At 36.4% G+C, this 26,115-nt stretch overlaps 1 protein-coding gene across 4 annotated transcripts in view; it reads left to right on the forward strand.

Annotated features, from left to right (window-relative positions):
- SLC8A1 (solute carrier family 8 member A1) overlaps nucleotides 1-26,115 on the forward strand; it is a 305,160-nt gene that overhangs the window by 64,358 nt on the left and 214,687 nt on the right. For all 4 annotated transcript variants that reach the window (XM_070734658.1, XM_070734659.1, XM_070734656.1 and 1 more), the window contains exon 2: nucleotides 4,328-6,149. In XM_070734658.1, coding sequence (XP_070590759.1) covers nucleotides 4,360-6,149 — 1,790 coding nt within the window. In that variant the 5' untranslated portion in view covers nucleotides 4,328-4,359. The remainder of the gene's footprint in view (nucleotides 1-4,327; nucleotides 6,150-26,115) is intronic.

Raw genomic sequence — 26,115 nt, forward strand, 5'->3', positions numbered from 1 at the left:
ACAACCTGATTCAGTGTCTTAGACATCTCTTCAATACTATTAACCATGGTATCTTTTGGGACAGAAAACCCATTTAGGACAGAACCATTCTAGTTCTGCTTTTGCTTGAATGGCTAGTTAGAGAATAACATGCTGTAGGATTACAGGTTTGCATTGAGTCTATGATTAGGACTGTGATTATGTTTAAGACTGAATTATTTTTATCATCTACATGAAATCTATGTAGGAGGTTATGAAGGTCAGGGGTGGAGTGTCAACAAATATGCAGGTGACACCCAGCTTTAGTTTTTCATTTCATCTAATATAGATGAGACAGTAGAAGTTCTGAATCAGTGCCTGGGCAGGGTAATGAGAGATGATCAACTGAGATTCAATCCAAAGAAGATGGAAAGAATCCTTTTTGTGAGTGGTTGGCCTGCCCAAGTAAGTGTGCTTCACTTAAAGAATGGTTGTTGTCTCAGGAGATTGGGGCACCTTTTATCAGTTTGAGTTTATTTATTTATTGATTTATTGATTGATTGATTGATTGATTGGATTTGTATGCCACCCCTCTCCATAGACTTGGGGCGACTAACAACAGTAATAAAAAACAGCATGTAAATCCAATACTAAAACAACTAAAAAACCCTTATTGTAAAACCAAACATACATACATACAAACAAACATACCATGCGTAAATTGTAAAGGCCTAGGGGGAAAGAATATCTCAGTTCCCCCATGCCTGATGGCAGAGGTGGGTTTTAAGGAGCTTACGAAAGTCAAGGAAGGTGGGGGCAATTCTAATCTCCGGCGGGGGGTTGGTTCCAGAGGGCCGGGGCCACCACAGAGAAGCTCTTCCCCTGGGCCCCGCCAAACAACATTGTTTAGTTGACGGGACCCAGAGAAGGCCCACTCTGTGGGACCTAACTGGTCGCTGGGATTCGTGCAGCATAAGGCGGTCCCTGAGATAATCTGGTCTGGTGCCATGAAGGGCTTTATAGGTCATAACCAACACTTTGAATTGTGACCGGAAACTGATCTGCAACCAATGCAGACTGCAGAGTATTGGTGTTACATGGGCATATTTGGGAAAGCCCATGATTGCTCTCGCAGCTGCATTCTGCACGATCTGAAGTTTCCGAACACTTTTCAAAGGTAGCCCCATACAGAGAGCATTACAGTAGTCGAGCCTCAAGGTGATGAGGGCATGAGTGACTGTGAGCAGTGACTCCCGGTCCAAATAGAGCGACAACTGGTGCACCAGGCGAACCTGGGCAAATGCCCCCCTCGCCACAGCCGAAAGATATTTCTCTAATGTGAGCTGTATACCAACTGCGCCTCTAACTAAACAGTTTTATAACAATTGTTCATATTTTGTTAAATTTCCACATCGACTATTGTAATGGTCTTTTTAGGAAATGACCTAGAATCAGCTACTTCAAAGCATGGCAGTTAAACTGCATACTAAAATTATTCTATACTCATCTCCTTTGCACTTGCCATCTAAATTTCTCAGTCTATAGTAATTCAAAAATTCCACTATAATTATAATTAGCAGTAGTAGTAGCAATAGCAATGGCAGCAGCAGCAATAGATTTCTCTACAATTTTTCTCTAGAAACCACAGTTTAAATGTCTTACCCAAAATTAATCTTCGTTTTCTCTAGATGAGATGAGAGGCACAGAGATCTACTCTAAAAAATAATTAATAAATGTATGTGAAACAATATTTATTCCCATGTTTATGAATTAGGATACCTATAACTTCACTTCAAGCAAAGAGAAAGTCTTTTGATTGTGGTGTCTCATCTGCAAACAGTATTACTGTTTTTGGAATATTAAACAAAGGCCTTTTTATTTTTATTTTCAGGTATTTTAAAAGCCATTTTAATGACTTAGAATGTTAACGTTCTACAATAATTGCTATTTTATCACTATGATTTCATGCTGTATTCATTATTATTATTGATGCTCAAAATAGACCTTGCTGACATGATCATTGTTTATAACTACCTCAGTGGATTGATTACAGTCTATAACTTAAGAAACATGGTAACGTCATACTTGCTTATTTATTTATTCTAATGTTTTGCTATGCGTCAAAAAGGCCTCTGCAGTATAAAGTCAATTAAAGCCTACAATAAAAAGCAAACTTTTATAAATGTTTGTAAACATTTTATAAAATATATGAAATATTGTATAAACCATTTAAAAATACAAAATAGTACTGCAAATTAGATAAAAACAAGCATCAGTAGTGTGACAGTGCTTTGGACATTCCAACAAAAAGTGGAAAGAATCTGTGGATGTTGCAACCAGGGAGATGGGTTTACTTCTGCTTCCATATTTTATTAATGAGAGTCTGTCTCTGTGGTAGCAATCTACACAGGCTATCAGGTAGAAGTACAATTGCCATAGAAAGACGATTAAATACCTGCCTTGAGAAAAATGCTTCTTTTGGGGTTGGATCTGGTATAGATCACTACCAAGAGTAGGGACTAGAGGAAGATGTGACAATGTCTCCAGAGTCTTGCTTTATTTTATTTTACAGTACTTTATTTCATTTTTTAAAAAAGGTCAGGTCTAGTGAGTCCTTGGCTCAACAATGCTGAGAATTGATGTGATCCCCTGCTATTCCCCAAGAAGCTTACCTGAAGGTTTCACATCGGAACTTTTAAAAAAAAAATTAATTTTTTCATTTAGATGTGTCTTTACATTTCCATGGGATTTTATTTTTATCTAGGATTTTGTACCTTCTATTTTTAGCTTTTGTATTTCTTTGCTACTTATCCTGAGAAAGCTCAAGACAGGATATAAATATCCTAAATAAATAAATCAGTCAATTCCCTTTCATGTATGAATTGTTTTGATAAAAGGACTGTGGGACTGGCTGCTGATTTGAACCCCAAGAATGCCTAGTGGTTTGATCCTGTTTTTTAAGTTTATTTATTATTTATTATTTTGATTTGGAGGCTGCCCTTCTCCTGACGGACTCAGGGAGGCGTACAAGGTTAAAACGGAAATACAAAGTTTAAAACCCAGGATTAAAAAGACTCTCATCATAGTGGTCAGAGCAAGATGTTATTGCTCAACAACCCCAGACTTGCTAGCAAAGCCATGTTTTTGAGGCCTTTTGAAAGGCCAGGAGGGTGGGGGCAGTGTGAATCTCTGGACGGAGTTGGTTCCAAAGGACTGGAGCTGCCACAGAGGAGGCCCATCCCTGCGATCCTGCGAGCCAGCACTGCTTGGCTGACAGAACCTAGAGAAGGCCAATTTTGTGGGATCTGACCGGTCACTGGGACAGGTGAGGCAGAAGACCAGGGGTTTCCAAACTCGCCCACTTTAAGACTTGGGGACTTCAACTCCAAGAATTCTTCAGCTAGCTTTGCTGACTGGGGAATTCTGGGAGTTGAAGTCCACAAGTCTTAAAGTGGATGAGTTTGGAGACCACTGCAGAAGACGATCCTGTAAATTATCTGAACTGAATGTTAATGCTCTAACCATGGAAGATTATGCATTTGTAAGTTTCATGTAAGAATGATTTCACGTGTCAGATTGAGGAGATCTGGGGAAATTTTATTAAAAATAAAATACTGTTTACTTTTCAACATTCTTATTATTTTTTTCCTAAATATTCCTAATGGTCATGATATAAATGCTTGTTATTGATCAGTTAGTAGATAAAAAATATTATGCACAGAATGGAAATAAATAATTCTGAGAATGATGGTAGAAAGAAGGTTTTGGACTTGCTCTGGGGATTTCCATAAGTATCTAGATGGTATGGAAACCAGTTCAAGTGTTGTCACATCTAGCTGGACTAGTGTTTCTCAACCTTAGCAACTTTATAAAGTATGGACTTCAACTCCCAAAATTCCCCAGCCAGTCACGCTGGGAGTTGAATTCACATGTCTTAGAAATATTATAGGTAACTATTCTGTATGATATACATTATTGAATATTGCGGAGTCTCAGGAGAAGGGCAGCATACAAATCTAATTTATTATTATTATTATTATTATTATTATTATTATTATTATTATTATTATTATTTATAAAACAGCAAATACAATTTCAGCAATGACATAGTTATATCTTCAATAGCTATACCATTGTTTAAATGGCTTTAATCTGAATACAAGCTGAATAGAAAACTATTGTTTGAAAGTAGATCTATAGATTTAAAAATATATTTCAGCAATTGATTATGACTTTATGGACTTCAATTTTGTAAATTCATTTCCCCCCTAGAAATTATGTAAAACGCTGAACTTTATAGAAGGAATAAAAGCTATAGCTTTCTTCAGTTGATTATTGATAATATATTTCACATTTTTGTATTCTGCAGGTTAGAAAAGCTGACAGTCTGACAGAACAATCATGACGGGATTAAGGAATTCAACTGCCTTGCCTGGCGGTCTTCTCCTTTTAACTGTTGCACTTTTGCTATGCCATGTGGACAAAGTACATACAGAATATCAACCTGAAGAAACCAATCGTTCACAAGAGTGTGCTGGTTCCTATATCTGTAATAAAGGTGTAATTTTGCCAATTTGGGAGCCTCAAGACCCTTCATTTGGTGATAAAATAGCAAGAGCTACTGTATACTTCGTGGCCATGGTCTACATGTTTCTAGGAGTGTCTATTATAGCAGATCGTTTCATGTCATCCATAGAAGTTATTACTTCCCAAGAGAGAGAGATAACCATCAAAAAACCCAACGGTGAGACCACCAAAACAACAGTAAGAGTTTGGAATGAAACTGTATCAAACTTAACATTGATGGCTTTGGGCTCTTCTGCACCTGAGATCCTCCTATCTGTCATTGAAGTGTGTGGCCATGGCTTCGAGGCAGGAGACCTTGGGCCAAGCACTATTGTCGGAAGTGCTGCCTTTAATATGTTTGTCATTATAGCCCTTTGCGTTTATGTTGTCCCTGATGGAGAAATCAGAAAGATTAAGCATCTTCGTGTGTTTTTTGTCACTGCAGCTTGGAGCATTTTTGCCTATACTTGGCTGTATTTAATTTTGTCCGTTATATCACCTGGGATAGTAGAAGTCTGGGAAAGTTTACTCACTTTGTTCTTTTTTCCTATCTGTGTTGTGTTTGCATGGGTTGCTGACCGAAGGCTTTTATTCTACAAGTATGTCTACAAGAAGTACAGAGCTGGAAAGCAGAGAGGCATGATAATTGAGCATGAGGGTGAAGGGCCACAATGTAAGGCTGATATTGAAATGGATGGAAAGATAGTTAATTCCCATGTTGAAAGTTTCTTGGATGGCACTCTGGTCCTAGAGGTGGATGAGAAGGATCAAGACGATGAAGAAGCAAGGAGAGAGATGGCTAGAATCCTGAAGGAATTGAAACAGAAGCATCCAGACAAAGAGATTGAGCAGCTAATAGAACTAGCTAATTATCAAGTTCTGAGTCAACAACAAAAGAGTCGTGCCTTTTATCGCATTCAGGCTACTCGGTTAATGACTGGAGCTGGCAACATATTGAAGCGACATGCAGCTGATCAAGCACGAAAAGCAGTCAGCATGCATGAGGTCAACTGTGACGTAGCGGACAATGACCCTATCAGTAAAGTCTATTTTGAACAGAGCACCTACCAGTGCCTCGAGAATTGTGGCACAGTAGCTCTAACAATTGCCCGTCGAGGTGGTGATTTGACCAAAACAGTCTTGGTTGATTTCAGAACAGAAGATGGTACAGCCAATGCAGGGTCTGATTACGAGTTCACTGAAGGGACAGTGGTATTCAAGCCAGGTGAGACACAAAAAGAAATAAGAGTTGGTATAATTGATGACGACATATTTGAGGAAGATGAGAATTTCCTTGTTCACCTGAACAATGTGAAAGTGTCAGAACGATCGGAAGAAGGCGTTCTGGAGGGCAACCACTTTGCAACTGTGGCTTGCCTGGGCTCACCTGCTACAGCCACGGTTACAATCTTTGATGACGATCATGCTGGCATATTTACTTTTGAGGAAGCGGTCACTCATGTAAGTGAGAGCGTGGGGACCATGGAAGTGAAAGTGCTACGGACATCTGGAGCGCGAGGAAACGTTATTGTGCCGTACAAAACAATTGAAGGCACAGCCAAGGGAGGCGGAGAGGACTTCGAGGACACCTGTGGAGAGCTTGAATTTCAGAATGATGAGATTATGTAAGTAGTGCTTAAACATTTGGGGCTTATAAGTGTTTGTTTGCCCGCCTATCTGCTAAAATATTCTATTTAAAGCATTTCATTTCAGCATCAAAAGCTGAAGACGCTTGTAGAGTGACATTACTTTAAAACATAGCTCCAAAATGCTATTGGATTATTCTGAAGACTTTGTGTGTCATGAAATAGTATGTATGTGAAAGAATGAGTGCTATCAAAAAGAGTGAATTCTGAATGTGCAAATATAAACGAAAGTGTGTCTTATTGAAATTACTCCATCACCCTTTCAGAAATTCCAGTTGTTATTAACTAGAATACAGTAGTCCCTAGCTATATCGCGCTTCACCTACTGCGGCTTCACTTCATCATGGGTTTTCAAGAAATATTAATGAGAAAAATCATTCGTGGATCTTCGCTGGTTCGCGGGTTTCTGAGGAAGTCGATCGGCAGATTTAAACAGCCCGCGGAACTCGATCGACAGGTTTTTCAAAAAAAATATATCTAAAATTGTAAATACTGTATTTAAATACTGTATCTAAAATAAATACTGTGTGGGAAGGGTTTATAAACACTTAAAAAAATGAAAACTTACCAAACTATTACAATATAAGTACTTAAATAAGTACTATCAGTCGATAAATTCCCCATCACGGATTTCACCTATCGCGGCCGGGTCTGGAACGTAACACCAGCGACAGGTGAGGTCTTACTGTAATAAAAAGCAGAATGGAAAATTGTAGTTTCCTTTTGTAAGCACAGACATATCCTGAACTCATCTCATAGTCAAGAAGGGCCTTGTATTCAGAACTAACTTAGGATGGGTCTGCTGTTTACAAAAATAAAATACCAACTATGACAAATAAATACAGTTAGGTTGCACGTTCAGAGAAAGTTGTCATTAGTCTTTGTGACATTATGAAACATTTATAGTTTGCACTTTGAAGTGAATGTTACCATGTGGGGGAAGGTCCAATTAGGCAAGACAGACAAGTTTACAAATATGAAAGCAGTTAAAAAGGAAGCATTGCTGATAAGCATTTCCTGACTGTTAGGAAACTTTTCTTCTCTTTTTTCCCATGTATGTATGGAAACCATACATACACATCTTTTTTTCAGCTGGTAACCTTTGCCTGTGTTCCCATAAAGAAAAAAAAAGTTAATGTATAGTTTAAGTATTTCCTCGGGCAATGGCAGCTAAACACGAGCCTCCATTTGATCATGAAACTTACTAAGTAACTGTGGGCCAGTCCAAACTACCTTACAGTATTGCTGATAACAGATTATGTTAGAATAAAAAAGGCCAAAGTCCTATAGCTATATCTTTGAGCAGAGGGAAGGCTCTATATACCTCATCGCATCATATAACTTCAACAAAATTGCTGGACTATTTAAATTGATTCTGCTTACTTGAAGCCTAACATGGGCAGCTCATAATCTTAACACCTAGTCTTAACACATGAAACATTATTATTATTATTATTATTATTATTATTATTATTATTATTATTATTATTTAGATTTGTATGCCGCCCCTCTCCACAGACTTGGGTCGGCTCACAACAAGACAAAACAATTCATAACAAATCCAAATAACTTTAAAATATTTAAAAAAGAACCCCATTTTTCTAACAAACACACACACAAACATACCATGCATAAATTGTACATGCCCGGGGGAGGTGTTTCAGTTCCCCCATGCCTGACGACAAAGGTGGGTAATTCTTCATAAGTGCCAGTAGTGAGGTTCACTTACCTTTGGTATCAGTTTGGGAATGGGAGTGCATGGGCGCAGAGTGTATGGGAATGGGAGTGCATGGGCGCAGAGTGTATGGGAATGGGAGTGCATGGGCGCAGAGTGTTTGGGAATGGGAATGCATGGGCGCAGAGTGTTTGGGAATGGGAATGCATGGGCGCAAAGCCTCCCACCATCACCACCCACCACTGATATGTGTTGAACCCAAGGACATTTTGTATAATTATATGCAATTGAGCCAAATTAAGCCATGGGTCCGTAGAACCTCTTTGTCTCCATTTCCCTCTATGTATATGCATATGTAGGACTAGGCATATTTGGGTCTTTTCCCATGTAAAGTTGATAGACTCCTGGCGACATTTTAACAAGGTTCCACTCGTCATCTTCAGGCTGTTGTCTTCAGCTTTGTGCTCAGGCTTTGCCCGAGCACAAAGCCAAAGACAACAGCCTGAAGATGTAGGACCTCATTGAAATGTCACCAGGAGTCCATCAATCTTACAGAGGAAGAGACCCAAATATGCCTAGACTTACATACCTATACCCATGAAAATCTATGAAAAAGTATATGTATACGTATACATCTCCCTTAATTTTAAAATTCCAGCTAAAAAAACATTTGACGTATACATATATGTATATATACGTACACACACACCGCAGCAATAAACTAAGCCTTTTCTTGCTAAATGCATAATATGTCAATGAAATACGATGTATAAGGGTAGTTGCAATAGAAAATTATGTAATATTTTAAAACATTGCCCTTCCTGTATTCTTAATCTTGAATTGTGTGGAAAGAAATAAAAAGGGAAAACAATTCTTTGTATTCTATAAAATACAAAGGAAATACAATACCAGGATATAAAAGTATTTATATTCTAAACAAATTAAGATAGATGTTTCTGCTAATTAAATAGAGTGCATATAAAATGCAGTCCGTGTATGATCACTGAGGAGTGTTAGAAAGGCAGAACATCTTTGTATGCACCAATCTTTAATCTTGGGACTTGTCAGCTGACTTAGTGAATCTGTGCTTCATCTTTTATTAAACATGCATGACCTTTTATCAGATTTAAATTAAAAAATGTCCTCCAGTCTTTTTGAAAAGAAAAAAGACACAGAGGAAATGAGACTAATAGTAATACTTTCCATAACTTTATGAAATATTTGCTGCTGGCTATAAAAGAATGCGGATTATGTTCATTAAAGGTATCACTGTGCTTGTAGCAGTTGAATGGGAAAATAGGAAAGAAAATGATATCCAAAATAATGAGGCATTTTAAGAGATTTTTGCACTACTGGTATTCCTTTTCCTTTCCAATATTTGGCATGTACAGTTCTTGCAGCTGCCACCATATAGAAAAATGAAGTTCCAAAATATTTTTGGTCAGTTTATCAATAATATCTAAAAGAAAGCTTTCATTAATATTTGCACTTTAAGTATTTTCTGCATAGCAATTATATTTATCCAATATGACTTAGTATGTTTACAAGATTAACACATGTGATAAAATATATTTGGAGCTTGATTACATTTTCAGTATTTATTGAAAATTCCATTATATATTCTTGCCAATCTGTCTGAAGTCAAGCGCCATTGATTTTATATATTATATATATATATATATATATATATATATATATATATATATATATATATATATATAAAAGAATGTATATGTATGTATGTGTGTGTGTGTGTGTGTATATATATATATATATATGATGGTCTTGGTATATTCGGGTTTCTTCCCGTGTAGGATTTGGAAATTTCTGGCGACGTTTCGATGAGGTCCCACTCATCATCTTCAGGCTGGTGTTTCTCTCCTTGATCTCAAGTGAGCTCATGTGCTCACTTGAGATCAAGGAGAGAAACACCAGCCTGAAGATGATGAGTGGGACCTCATCGAAACGTCGCCAGAAATTTCCAAATCCTACACGGGAAGAAACCCGAATATACCAAGACCATCATACCTGTACCCGTGAAAATCTACGAAAACATATATATATATATGTGTTAAATGTTTTTAGCTGGAATTTTTTAAAATTAAGGGAGACTAGGATAGATCCATTTCGGCCTTATTAGGCCTCATCAGCTAGCCACACCCTTTCTTTACTGGGATTCGATCTGGGAAGCTTCCGACATAAGAAAAACATATATATATATATATATATATATATATATATATATATATATATATATATATATTCTAATAAAACTTCTTTTCAAACTGTAATTCAAAGTAAACTTTAAATCTTAATCTACATATTTTCCTATTGATCTAACGTTATAATATAATCTAAACTTTTCATCCGTTTTATCATACAGTCCTTCCATATTCATCTTCCAAGTTCATCCTAAATAGTATTTTATAAACTTTAGAAATCAAGTGGTTATTCCGGAGTATAAATTCCAATGCACTAAATAATGATAGGCGGTTGATTGCTGTTGATTATTTGATCACTATTTGTTTATTATATAATGACATTTTTAACATATAATGGATTATATCTATGGATATATTGAATGTTATAATTAATATTTTTGATTTGATGGATCAATCTAAAAATGGTTAAATACAAATTGGCATTTTGAGAGGGAAACAATCACAGTTAGTAATGGATTAAATAATTTAATCTTGAGAAATTTGGAATTTTGAATGACTAATAGTTGATGAGAATTAATATTGACATTGATATTTCCATAAGTTCAAATTGAACTTATAGAAATAAAGTTAAAATGTTGAAACATTACAGGGGAAGACATAGTATAATGAACAATGAATCTGTTTAAGCTTTGAAACTGGAAAAATACTTCCCTTCTCCTTTATTGTAAAAGTATTAAACATTTTATATATAAGATATAAAATGTTTAATATGAATGGACATTTAATTTCTGAAAATAAGTAATTGTGGATTTTTTAGGGGCATTTATTTATGAGAAAACACAGGGATTTATAAAAACAAAGAAGGGGTAAGTAATTAAGGAAATGAATGAAGCACAATGGCTTTGATTTATTAAGCAAGGGAGAATAACTAAGAGGAAGTAAATAATAGCATTAAAAATTAATTGGAAAATGAAACTATCTGTGTAAACTGGGTGACGAAATTAGACAAAGGAGGCAGGATGAGATTAATGACATATACCAAGATTAGCTATGAAACTAAGTGATATTAATTATATTTAGTAGATTATATATATTTACTAAGTTGACCTATATGATATATATATATATATATTTAGTAGGGAGAAAAATAAGAAAAAAATGTAAGTAAAACTATCCACTCGGAGAAGGATCTAGAGGCTGTAAAAGGAAGTAGGAAAGAAGGAGAGAGAGTAAAAGGGAAGGTAGAAAAGGAGGAAGGAGAGAGAGTAAAAAGAGAGGCAGAGAAGGAAGGAGGAGGAGATGGTAGTAGGAAAGAGGAGAGAAGGTGTAAGAAAATAAGTACTACAGGTGGATTAGCCATCTGAGATAAAAAGAGTGGAGTAGAGAGAGGGATTGAATAATAAAATTAAAATTGGAATGTAATTTAGGTTAGTGTACTATTGTTTTTAAGCTACAATATAATGTACTGTATATTGATTTCTGTGGAAGGTATATGTGATGTATGTTATCTATGTTTTTGATGTGGAGGAAAAAAATTAAAAGCTTTTACTTGGGGGGGGGGAAAGAAAATTAGCCTAGCCTAACTTAGAGTGGGGTTTAGGAGATATTCTAATCCAGTCCCCTGCTCAATGGAGGAAAACCTATACAATCTCAAACAAGTAACTGTCAGGTCTCTACTTAAAAATTTCCAGTGATGGAGTGTCCATTATTTCTGAAGGCAAGTTGGTTAATTGTCCTCCTTAATTGTTCCTCCTTAATTCCAATTTTCCCACCTGCAAATCCAATTTTGTCTGACTCCGCATTTTAACCTAGTTGTTTTATACAATATAGCAATAATCTTATTGATTGTTGTTATGATTTTGCTTGTAATAAGAAACCAATTCTACATGATAAGCATCTGAACAACAAATGATTTCTCTGATATGTCAGTGAATAGAACTCTTTTTAAAAGGAGGTGGGATTAAAAAGGACAGACACATTACTGTTGTGAGCCGCCCCGAGTCTTCGGAGAGGGGCGGCATACAAATCTAATTAATAATAATAATAATAATAATAATAATAATAATAATAATAATAATAATAATTAGAGCTGCATGCTAGGTGAGCGTTAAGTCTAAAATTCTTAGTTAAAATCCATAGAATGTATGAGGTCCAATTCTTATGAATGTGGTTTCTCTTAGTCTCTCACATTCATTTCACCAGAATCCAGTTTATTTATTTTATTTATTTATTTTTGTCCATTACACAATGATAGTTTTAGTGGGTATACACATAATGGAGGTTATAGAGGATATACTTATAGTAAAATATATCTGAGAAAGAATAGAAGAGAAGATATAGGAATAAAATATATCAATGAAAGAATAGAAGAAGAGATATAGGAAAAGAAGAATAGTATGGGAGATATAGGAGAGCAATAGGACAGGGGACGGAAGGCACTCTAGTGCACTTGTACTCGCCCCTACTGACCTCTTAGGAATCTGGAGAGGTCAACTGTGGATAATCTAAGAGTAAAGTGTTGGGGGTTATATAAAAAGGTTGCCTTATCCTGTCTCTGGATTATTCTGATCCATTATTATATGTTTTCTGTTTATTTTTTTCTTCACAGCATATCAAACAACTTCAGGGTAAACTGTTTATGTTGGAGAAATATCTGTAATTTATTATCTGATGCATTTAGTAATGTACTGTGGGTAAGGAAACAGAGTGTACCTATCAAGCGGCAAGGAGCTACAAATCTCTAAAAACAATGATTGGTTACAAAGACAAAAATATATACCATGCTTTACCTGTCAGTCACAAAACAATAGCCTTCAGCTGGTTTTAACTGTTTGACCAAATTTTTCTTGAAGCCTAACCATTAACAGAGAGTTGAAACTCTGCCATGTGCTTGCTAATTAATAGGGTTATAGTTAAAAATCTAACTAGTCTCAGGAACCCTATATTTAAATCTTAATTAATATTAATATTTACATTACTTACTTACTTACTTAGTTAGTTACTTATTTGCTTATTTACTTATTTATTTACTTATTTATTTATTTACGATTTGATTTGATTTGATTTGATTTCTATGCTGCCCCTCTCCAAGGACTTATAATCTTCCACACATCACAGTTTTTGAACGGAGCAGTCTTCTAATATCTGTTGTTTTTCCAATTCCATATATGGACATATGCTTCTTTTTTGTGGTTAAGGGACACACATAATAAAACTTAAAATTATTCACCAGGGTTCAGTAATTGTGGTAGCCTGTTTTCTTCTTTCATTTTTTAAAGTTTTCACCTGAATGTGAAAGTTTCAAGATTCCAATAAATCAGTTTGTACACTTCTGAAATTGATGTGAAAAAGAGTAATATGTTTGAATCTTAAATGCTGATACTGCTCCAAATGGAAGTAGGAAATCTAATCTCTTGGAAGGATAGGTACATTAATAAAAGGTGGAAAACAGATTTCATCAATTCCACATCCTATCCACTGTCTGCTTCCATAAGCAAGAGAATCTTTCAAAATAGCATTGGTGCTCTAAAGGCATATACAGTACTGTGTGCTAGTTTATGTTATAGGCCACTCTTACTGCATCAAAATTGCAGCTGTAATGGTTCTTAACTGTTTCAATAAGCTATTGAAGAAGAAAACTATTAATTACCTTTCTCTTTATATGGCAAAATAGTGATCAACCACACACAACTGAATTATGCTATTTTCCCATTTGTGTTATAATATTTATATTATATATCTTTTGAAACTTAATAAAATTATTTGCAAAAAGTTGAACTTGTGTTTGAAATCCTGAAGAAACTTGCAGGAGATATGCTGGGGAGAATTATTTTTAGAATTTTGCCATATCCTTGCCAGGCTCCACAACTGCATTGTATATATGCATGTAGGATCTAGAATTTAGGTACTGTTCTTGATATAACACAGACAAGTATACAATGTGTCATGCTTTACAGATTCTTGTGTTATTATACTGTCAGCTTCACAACTTCATTCAAAACAATGAAAAGTAACATTTCTCATTTGGACATATTAAATTATTATTTACAATGTTCAGTGAAAAGGTTTTAGCTATTCAACCTGTCTTTTCTTTTTTTGTCCTTATATGGCTAAGAACTGTACTAGGTTTTTCAGTAACCTGTCAGGTATCCTAACCGAAACGGGTCGGGGCTGGGGAATAAATGAAACCAAGGAGAAAACTAAATATGATTATGTTTAGATTTCATTTCATTCCATTTATGTTTGATTAAATTAATTTGTTACATTGGAATGACTTTATCCCCTTTTGTCTCAGACTTTTATTTTCTAGTACTGTATATTAAAAAATGGATCAACTTTGAATGAGCTCTGGCCCCACATCAGAGGCTGTTAAGGGCCGCCTGCAGAATCTCAGTTAGAGATCTGTCTCGATTAATTTGGCCACTGCAGCCAAGTCCCCTATTTTGTCAAGCCAAGCTTTCTGGGAATGAAGATTTGAATTAAATGGATTCCTCAGTATAATTTAAGAGAAAGAATATTGAATCAGGGAGCCACAGATATATTCCAAAAGCAAGAAAGAAAAAAGAAAAAAAATGTATTGTAAAGAACAAAAATATTGTATAGTACAGTGGTACCTCATGATACGAACCCCTTGCCATACGAACAACCCGAGATACGAACCCGGGGTTCAGAAATTTTTTGCCTCTTCTTACGAACGTTTTACATCTTACGAACCCGCCACCGCCACCAAGAAGCCCCGCTGCCCAGCTGTCGCTTTTTGAAACAGCCGGGGGGCTTCTCGGCGTCTTCCTGAACCCGAACGCCAAACCCGAACTTCCGGTTTCAGCATTCGGGAGGCCGCCGAGAAGCCCTCCGGCTGTTTCAAAAGGTGACAGCCGGGCAGCGGGGCTTCTTGGCGGCCTCCCGAACGCCGAACCTGGACGTTCGGCAAAAGTTCGAGTTCAGGAGGCCGCTGAGAAGACCCGCCGCCCGGCTGTCGCTTTTTGAAACAGCTGGGGGGCTTCTCAGCATCCTCCTGAACCCGAACGCCAAACCTGAACTTCCGGGTTCAGCGTTCGGGAGACCGCCGAGAAGCCCCCCGGCTGTTTCAAAAGGTGACAGCTGGGCGGTGGGGCTTCTTGGCGGCCTCCCGAACGCCGAACCCAGAGGTTCTGCAAAATTTCAGGTTTGGGAGGCCGCTGAGAAGCCCCACCGCCCGGCTGTCCCCTTTTGAAACAGCCGAGGGGCTTCTCAGCGTCCTCCTGAACCTGAACGCCAATTGCAATTTTAAATAATAATGCTACTTTATTTAAAGTGCAGATTTCAAGATTTACGAAGATTTCAAGATTAATGAAGTCATACATTTTCACTGCATAATATGGAATATCTGTCCTGTATCAATTTGTGGTTTGTTACTATTCATTTTCTATCATTCATTAAAAATATAGCTCACTCTCTTTTCAGACACCTACTGTACCCACCTACCCACACAACATACACACAGTACTAGATCTAGCAAGTTTTTAAATTTAAATACTCTTTTTTTCTGTGTGGAGATTTTGCAGCAGCAGTGAGGGTTATTTAAATTTTATTTTATCGTCATAATCCAAAAGATTGTGTGTGAGAAGGGAGAACATGAACAGCTGAAAAACTGGAGCAAATTTTATCTTAACTGAGTAAAAATTCCTGAAATTCTTCACATGTATAGTCTGTTTTGAATAGTATAATTGCACACATTAGTTTTGATTTAAAATTAGTCAGATTAAATCAGATTTCAAGCTATTAATTTAAGCTACATTGATTCTTCCTGTAAAGAACGACCAATTTAAACAGGCTAGGGGTATATGTCTGTATAAACATAAGGCCATGTAGGCCTAACTTAATTTTTTAGCTTAATATATGTTTTTTTATTTTGTCTTTTTTGACCACATTATGAGGGTCGCCCAGAAAGTAATGCACCACATTTTTTTTTCTTCAACAATTATTTATTGAACACAATGAAAGTTAAACACAAAAAAGAATGATGTTTCTTCTGCACTCCCTATTTTTCCAAGTAATCTCCACCCCATTCTATGGTCTTCCACAAGTGAGACACAAGGGCGTGTATGCCCTGTCGGTACCATTCCTTGTTCTGGTCACGAAGCCTTTTCTGCACTGTGCAAATCACCTCTTCGTCATCCTCAAAATGTATTCCGTGACTGTTCTGCCGGCGTGTTTCAGGAAGACACACACCACACGATAAAAGGAAAACCCAAAGGTTTTTATAAACAGAAAAACAGAAACAGCTCCCTTTTTAAATGTCAAAGGGATTTTCTGGTACACACAGGGCACAGGTGAAATGCAATCCAATTGCTCACCCAATAACTGGGAAATTGAGTCCAATTCTAAAGTCAAAAAACCCACGATCTTGATGAAACAATGAATCAGATAAACTGCCATGAGGCTAACACATCAGGATGCACTTTTATCTGTAGCACTAATTACAGCAGCCCCACCCAACCACAGGTGGCCTCATTTTCTCTTGTAATAATCCTTCAGTTGTTGTCTCCTATGCATCACTCTATGCATGCGTGGATGTGTCATTAATTCTTGTTCAGAATGCAGGGATGATACAGATGATTGATCTCCTCCTGGACTGTCTGCCAAACTCCCCTCTTCCCTGTCACTCACGCTTCCTTGGTCAGAGGAGCCAGATTCTACTGGAGGAAAAACAGGCCTGTGGCATGTGGATGTCTCTCCCACATCCACATCCATATTGCTTGGGGTAGGAACTGGGCCAGAGCTAACCACAACAGCAACTAACCGTATTTTTGTTGACTGCAGATTCTCCATAAACTGTACACAAAAGTTTGTGAATGTTCCCAACAGTTTCTTTTTCTGCAGTGAAAAATTCAGTGATGACACGCTGCTTGTAATGTACATCACTTAAGAACGCCATTTCGAAACACTGCTGCAGCTATGCTATCTGTCTGAAGAAACGCAAAATTTACACACGCACTCCTGACAATTCAAATAATGTATATCTAAAGTTTCGCATTTGCACCATTATTGTAGGCTGAGAAAAAAAATGTGGTGCATTGCTTTCTGGGCCACCCTCGTATAATAGGCATTAACCATAGGTATAATGGTTTCTCTGCTGAAACCAGAGAAACAATTTATTTACAATTTGTAGACAATGTGATCACATAACAACCAGAGCATTTGCTTAATGACCATGGTGACTTGTTTAACATTTGCCATTAAAAAAGTAATATATGACCTGTTTAATTGGCTGGCATGACCTATGATTGAAATTCCAGGTTCAATTAGGATTGTAAGTCAAGGACTACATGTAATGATGTTTTGTTGGTAGGAAGTAAAATAAGGATTTCTGTGTTACAATTAACTAAAGAAAAAGTACCTTATTTTCATTAAATTCCATGGTTTTCCAAATGCTTATTTCCACCAACCTAATCCCATCCCAGATATCTATTATTTAATGATTCGGAAACTGCTGTGCAGTTTAAACATGAGCAAGATTATCTGAGTCATCAAAGAACTAAGTCCTAATGTGTTAGGTCTTAGTTCTTTGATGATTCAGGAGCTATGTATAGGCATTTAGTCTTAATTTTTCAACCTATAGCAATTCAGTTTAATGTAATAATTAAAATTAAAATGGTATGCTGACATTTGGTATTTAAAATGCTGTGCTGATATTTGATTTCATTGTCACTTGTTTTTCTAAACTTTTTAAATCAGAGGGCAGAAATTTAATTTTAAAACATATGCTGTCTTTACTGGGTAATAATTGTGATCTTTTTATAGTTATAAATATCCTTGTGAGCATTAAACAAAAAGATAGCAGCCAATGATAAAGACTACGTCAGCAGCCAAGTATTTAGAATATTCAACTGAGAGACAACATTTAGACCAGTGTTTCCCAACCTTGGCAACTTGAAGATATTTGGACTTCAACTTCCAGAATTCCCCAGCCAGCGCTGGCTGGGGAATTCTGGAAGTTGAAGTCCAAATATCTTCAAGTTGCCAAGGTTGGGAAACACTGATTTAGACAACATAATAAAAATTGCACAATCACATTAATTCTTAAAAGGAAAAGTCTTCAAGATGATCTCCTGCTTCCAGGAAATCATCTGCCTTTTACATTTGTCATTGTTTTAATGTAAATAGATTTATATATCATCACAATATTAATAATTGAAAATAATACCAGGAAACTGGTATTATTATGTCTGTCTGTCTTTCTCTATCCCATTCAGATTACCTGAATTAGGAATGTTTTTTTTATCTTGCCTTTTTTCATATACAAAGGAATGTTTTTTTTAATCTTGCCTTTTTTCATATACAAATCAAAGCAATGAACTATTTTTTCCTATTTTCCCTACAACAACCTGGTGAAGTGGGCTGGGTTGAGAGAGAATGACTTCTTCATACCCAAAGAAGGGTTAAACTCATAGCCTTTTGGTTTCTAAACCAGCACATTAACTATCACATCAAACTGGGGCCCCTTTTATGAATCTTCTTCATGAATATTTTTCTTTTCCTCTCTTCAGATTAACTCGCTGAACCTAAAATAGCTTAAAAATAGGTTTCAGACTTGCTAATTGAAATTTGTCTTTATCCATTACTCATTTCATTATTCTTCTTTTTAAAACCATTAAATCTTCTAAATCTATAGTAATATGTACCATTTAAAAAATAGTACAGTATTGTAATAAAATCTTCAAAGCACTTTTCAGGATTTCTACTTTCCTTGCACAAGACAGGATTTTTCTTTGTAAACTTTTTAAAAGAAAGACTTAATTTTCACAAGGAAGTGCCACTCAGAGCTAAAATCAGGTGGCTTGAGATAAACTTGGTTGTGACTTCTACTTAGAGAATCTCATGCTGTCCTAAAATAAATTAAGATTCACTTTTTAAAATAAAAATACTGGTTTTGACAGCTGCAGCTCTACAGTATTTTATTCAATCTGGAACTGATAAGAGAGTCATTACAGAAAGCCTGGAGGGCTTTGAATCAAATGGAATTTATTTCTAATTTTGGTTTTATATACAGGAAGCAATTCTGTAGGAAGGGTCAAATTGAAACTGTATGTGGCTCTCATGGATACTGCAGGGCTTGGCTGTAAGCAATGGATTTTGTAGCCAAAACCCAGAAGCAAAGGGGATAATCATGATCTAAGCTCCTACCGTGCCCCTAAAATTTAAACACAAAATTTGTCATCTCCATATTGTTCTTCTGCCCCTCTAAACTATTGTTTCAACTGTCAGTTTATCACCCATTTCATAACACTACTATAGAAGTAGCACTAATCACATATCTTCTGCTTTGTTGAAATCTGCTCCAGGTGCTGATTAGGTAGCAAAATCAGTGCTGATGGCTGTCTGACTACATTAATTATACTTGCTCTGTTGACAGTGCTGACATAGCATGTAGAAGTGACTTACTCTGTGCCATTGGTTTAATGTCTGAACTGAATCACTCTTTCTCCTTAGTGTTATGTCTATGGAGATTCTCAATCATCCAGGTCATGGTTGTCCCAAAGATGCTTTTCCAAAAGGCAACTGGACTTTCTTTGGGGGTTTTTCCCTTGAAAATATTTCACTTCTTACCCAAGAAACATCTTTTCAGAACTGAAGAAGCTTCTTGGATGAAGAGTAAAATGTTTTCAAGGAAAAAAGAAAAAAAGGAAATTTATTTATCTATCTATCTATCTATCTATCTATCTATCTATCTATCTATCTATCTATCTATCTATCTATTTATTTGACTTCTATGCCGCCCAATCCCATAAAATAGATACAAAGATAAAAGAAGTCGAACATTTCAAAACTAAAGCATTGTAAAACAAAACCCATTAAAGATTAAAAAAACAGTCATCATCATACAAGTTAATTGCCTTTTGGCAAGGCACATTTGAGACATCCTTAACATTACATTTACCAAGTAAGTTCATATGGGATGTGGGTTCCTGTATAGTCCTGAGATAACTTTGAACACGCTTACGGCTGACCAAATGATGCTGCCAAAGTTCTTTCTCAGTTTCCAGAGGCTGTTAGGGTCTGGGTGAGAAGGAACAGCTGAATCCACACTGACTGTGGCTTTAGGGATCTCCCAGTACCATAGTTCTTCTATCTTTAATTCTGGCATTTGCCCAGGCAGAACTGCTATGCAATTTGAGACAAGTGTAACCAGTTAAACTATTTCTTGGAACAGGAGGCTCTGCTCATGTCTCCTCCCATTTGGATTGCTTCAATGCATTCTGCATGGGGTAGTTGATCACTTGGGAGCTGCAACAAGTCCAGAATATGGTAATTATAATTGTGCTTTGTGTAGGCATATTATACAGCTGCTGCACAAGCTGCAGTTGTTTCCAGCAGGCATCTATACGCAATACGGGGTGCTGGTTGTCATCTTTTAAGCCCTTTAGAACATAAGGCAGGGACTTTGTGGTTATTGCATGCCTTCTGTGTTGTGGCCCCTGCCCTGTTGCAGCGGGCACAGACAAACTCCAAATCTGGATACTCTTGACTCCTTTGAAAGGCATCTAGCTAGCCTGCCTTCCCTAGTTTTTCTCATAGACAGTGGACCAAGACACTAAATGAGTCCTGAGAAATATTTTAATTAATTTGGGATGTAATTATACTTGGTTCCCACTTCCCAGGTTATCAGGGTTTTTAAAAAAAAGTTTTCATCTAGTTCCAAATTTGAATTGAATTCCAACGCCATTTTGAATTGGATAGCCATATACATGGAATAAAATGTACATACATGTAGTTCTTGCTTAATGACTACAACGAGACCTGGTGAATCTGTCACTAAGCAACACTGAGCCATTAGGTGTGTCACAAGACCATGGTTTGCAATTTTACTGCTTGCATCTTGGTTGAATCTGTTTTTTGGAAGCCGGCTGTCAAGCTCAAAAATGGTAATCATGTGGCCACAGGATGCTGTGATAGTTGTAAATGCTCACTGGTTATAATTACTCATATTTCAATCACATAATGGTGGGGATGCTGTAAATATAAGGACTGATCATAAAGTTACTTTTTCAGTGTCAACATAGCTTTGAATGTTAGCTAAACAGGCAATCATTAATCAGAGTCTACCTGTACACGAAACTGTTGCATAGCAGCAGATATGTTCCATGTTGTTTTGGGATAAGCAAAAGTAGAAGGCTGGTTTGCACCCAGTTGTAATCTTTTGTTGCTGTGGTCACTCTAATAAAGATGTTGATGAAAGTGAGCTAATGACAAAGATGTACAAGTGATGAAAATAAATAACTGAAACAATAAAAAGATCTACATTCCAGTCTATCCATGGAAGGATAAAAGAAAAAGAAAACAAACTGATTTATTTATTTATTTATTGTTAGAGTTGGAAGGGACCATGCGGGTCATCAAGTCCAACACCCTACCTAAGCAGGAACCCTATAGCATCCTAGCCAAATGGCAGTCCAATTTCCTCTTTAAAATGTCCAGAGTATTGGAGTTCACAACGTCCGCTGGTAGGTTGTTCCACTGGTTGATCGTTCTGACCGTCAGGAAGTTCTTCCTTATTTCCAGGTTGAATCTCTCCTTGGTCAGCTTCCAGCCGTTGTTCCTCATCCGGCCCTCCAGTACCCTGGAGAATAAAGTGATCCCCTCCTCTCTGTGGCAACCCCTCGTATACTTGTAGACTGCTATCATGTCCGCTCTGGCCCTCCTTTTCTCTAGGCTATCCATGCCCAGTTCCCGCAGTCTCTCTTCGTAAGTCTTGGTTTCTAGACCCCTGATCATTTTGGTTGCTCTTTTCTGCACCTTCTCCAGAGTTTCAACGTCATGAAGCTATCCATATAGCTGGCTGAATAGGTCTAGTTTAATATGTCTAAGTGTATTTAACCTGCTGAGTATAGGAGCCACTGTCTTCAGTAAGACTCACCACAGAGTATAGTGCCGCTCAGTATATAGTGCCGCTCAGCAACATTTCTGAGCAGTCTTTCTCTGTATCAGTATGTGTATATTTCTGTCAATAGGTCCATTCATTTTTCCTGTTCATTCTTTGCCTTATTTTTTTGTTTTAAGTACTCCATCCTGACTGCATTCAACTCACTTTTATGTTTCTCTTGACATACATAATAACTCTCTCTTCATATAATAAAGTGGGCAGAGTCATGCTCTTATTCTCTTACATAGTACCTTTTTACTTCTTTCAACAAGCTTTCATACCTCGCAGCAATCCACATTCTGTGTTTTCCTTTCAGGGAAATATAGTACGTTAAGGGCAGGAAAACTGACAGATGTTATTGCAATGTAGCAACTTTGGCGGTCTTACTCTAGCTAGGGTCCGTCATTTGCCAAGCTCTGTGGGACACATTGAGCAGTTAAGGATAATTTTTTTTTAAATCAAGTGTAAAACTATATTCTCTGATCATTGTACCACAGAAGAACCTTGGCAGGCACAGCTTCTTTTGTCCAATAGTGTTAATCTTACAAAATGGGTTAGAGAGTTGTTGAAGCACTGTGGGACAAGATTCTGACTCCCACATTTCTGGAGGATTGAGAGAGTTGTTAGTAATGTGACAACAGTGCAAGAAAGATCACTACTGTATTTCTTATCTGTTTCTCATCTCTATTTATTAGAACAATTTAGTTAGAACAATTGATCAGTGGAACGGCTTGCCTCCAGAAGTTGTGAATGCTCCAACACTGGAAGTTTTTAAGAAGATGTTGGATAACTTAGCAACCAAAGTTCTGATTCCAAGCGTAAACATAAATTAATGACTGTCCAATGAGTTTTGCATTTTCCCTAATGTCAAGTATCTTCACTTTTTGGAATTTTTCAGAAATTTAAATTTTAGTCAATATTGCTTACTTCTACTTTTCCTTCTTCGTTAACTCTTACTGTTGAATAGAGAAATTAGTATAAATGAAGACAATAGTAAAATTGCACTCAATAGAGTTCTTTTAATGCTGAAATCTGCTTTTTGATACTGAAAGATTTAATTTAATTTTAATTTAATTTATTAGATTTGTATGCTGCCCCTCTGCGAGAACTCTGGGTGGCTCACAACAATAAGATCAGCATAAAGTACAACATATGCTTCTAGATGATGAATAGGAATGATTTGGAGTGCTTCAGTGAATGTTACGTTGTTAGGGAATGTTATTGGCAATGAAGAATCTGAAAGAGAAATAACTCCCCTAGAGAAGCAGTGGAAATTCCATCATTGAGGATATTAAGGAAAAAATTAGAAAGGCATGAAGAATTTATAAAAGGCAAGCAAGCTGTTGTAAACTGTTGACTGGGAAATTTTTTATTTTTATTTTTTTGGTCTGCAAGAGAACTGCCAGTTTATGTTGCCATAATCCTATTTTACTCTCAGGTGACAGTTGTAAACACTGTCTTATTGTTTATTCAGCTATTATTGGATAATTATGTCCAGTGGTTTGAATAGGTTTCTTTACAGAATCAACAGTTTTTAGTCTCCCCCCCAAAAAAACATGAAATTAAAAAATGTATTGAAAACTGTGAATTTCACTTTTTTGTCTTAGAAGTTAAGAGCAGGTAAGAAGGTTAAATTATTATATAAAAATGAACATAGAAATTTAATTGGTGTATGCCTGCATATAAACACAAACACACAGAGGAAACCTTTTTATTCTTTCCAATGCAATATAAAGTTGGAAAGAAATTATGTAAACAGAATCTGAATTCTTTCTGTCAGCAAGATAATTCTCAGCAAGCTGGGTAGCACCAAATTTGATCTTTGGGGAAGGAGGCAACAAACAAAAAAGATCAAGCCAAAAATCAACTACATTTGGCCAGAATTGTGGAGGGGAAAAAAGTCAAGAAAAAAAATTCTCCAAGGGAAAAGAATAGCAAATGCTCAGAATGAGTGGCAAATATTCTATTCCCAAGCTTCTCCCCTCCTGATCATTTGATATACAGATATGAGCTACTATTGATGGGTTGGAAATAATTCTAGAAGCCAAGTTCTACATGCATTTTCATTTTATTGCTTCCCATCCAACAAAAAGTTGGAAAGAAATGTGTGAAGGAGCCTGCAACTCTCTATCTCCCCATCAGTAGGATTTTTTAAAAAAGAAAATACAATTGTTACAATCAAATAATATGGCAGGAAAAATTGACAGAAAAAAGATCAGTATGAGAAACAAGCCAGATCTGCTGAGAACTATGAAGAAAAATAAATCCAAAATCCCCAATGAACCCTTTTGGGAGGCATAATTGGGCCGTGGCTTTGAAAATTGATTGAATTTCATACTAAAATTTATTTGTTTCCCAAGGCACATAAAGAAAACATCATACAGGTGCAATATGAGGGAAGAGCAGAAACACACATGCATAGATAGATACAGCATATTGCTTTCTTCTTAGAAGAAAATATTAAACAGCTGTTTAACTGGAAAGAATCCTAGAATGCTATTCTTCATGCTTTCCCAGACTTACAGCCAGATTTGGTATTCAGCCACTTTGGACCGATTAGGGTGAACCAGTAGGGCTGGCCTGTGAGTGGAGCCGCCCCGGGCCTACCCCGGCACTATGCTGTCCTATTTAGGCATTTTTTGAAGCAAAGCGCCAAAGGATGTGTGCATATGTGGATGGGTCACGTGGGAGCGAAAGGAGCGTGCACACTCACATTTGTGAACCAGTAGGGACAGTAAGTGAATACTACCTCTACTTATAGCTCATGTTAGATATCATGCACGACCCACTCAAGTCCTGCAATCCTCCCTTTCGTTTTTTTAAATTCTTTTTTTTCAGTCTCGAGAGCAAATCACTTTTCTCCTTTATCTATAATTAGATACTATCCCATTTTCTTTCTAATGATATATGGGAGAGCAACAACTCTGCCTGCCAGTTCAGCCATTTATAAAATGTACAATATAAAAAGGAGGAAAGGAATCCTTTATAGCGAATGTATAATTTAGGAACAATTTGTAAATGCCATCAGCTAGTTTTCCAGTTGGTTGTTGAACTCACATATTTTTATTCAGATTATTCAGATGCAGTATAAGATCTATTTAAGTACAAATGTATACAAATGGAATTAATCAAAGTGTATGTTCACCTTGGTCTCCAGTGATGAGAAGTAATCTTAGGCCAGATGTTTCTACTCTTGCTATTATTTGCTGCCTTATATAACTAACTAGAACATTACTGTACATTAGATTCAATTGCAAAAATACCTGCTTCTCTTTGCTGGGCTATATGTATACAGTATTTCAGCAAGTATCATTTGAATATACCTTTTCATCAATACATGTCATAGCTTCAACTTTTAGCTTTGTATAAGTGGTCCCTGGATCTTTTCTGTTAACTTATATTTGGTACAAAGCAAACGGGTAGGCTAGTATAGCTCTTCTTCAGCAATAATTCGATATACAGTAGTCCAATTTTTCCTCCAGGAAGTCATGATCCCTAGGGCGAAAACAGCAGAAAGACTTAGGGCCGTTAATTAAAGTGGGGGAGCACTTGGAGCTGGAAACATTACAAAGAGGTTATAGCCTATAGAAAGGCAATCTGTATTTAATTATATACAATTAAAACATATTTCAAACCCTTGAACTGTGATTGAAACTGTGATTGAAAAGGTGCTAATGAACTCTGGAGACTCAAAAGATATCAAAACTATGTAGAGAAATTATTACAATTGATCAGGAAGACAAATCTAATTACTTCAATAAGTGGAAGGAGAGCAAAGAAAATTCCCTAAATTTTTATTACAGCGTCATAAAATACAATCTAAATTTGAGGGGGGGGGAGTCTTTTAAGATGTTTAAAATAGTTCTTTTAAAAAAAGAAAAACTTTCCAGAAGGTGGGTTGTAACATTTTTTGCTAAGCATAATGTGCTAGGTAATATTTATATTAATGTACTGTATGTAATGAGATAATCTAGCTTGCAAACACAAAACATCAACCAATTGATGGTTGTAACATGAAAATAACACTGTTTATTTAAACATAATTGGAAATGTCATTTCAACTTCTTGAAAATGAGTTTGACATTTTAGCTTTAATTTTATCTGACTGACAGTGAAGAAGATAGCATTTTTGTGCATGAAAGAATGTTAGTTTAACAGTAAAGGTAAATGTAACAAATGCAATATTCCCATTCCTTTTATCACTAA

Source organism: Erythrolamprus reginae, chromosome 1 (assembly GCF_031021105.1).
Source record: "Erythrolamprus reginae isolate rEryReg1 chromosome 1, rEryReg1.hap1, whole genome shotgun sequence".
NCBI lineage: Eukaryota > Metazoa > Chordata > Lepidosauria > Squamata > Dipsadidae > Erythrolamprus > Erythrolamprus reginae.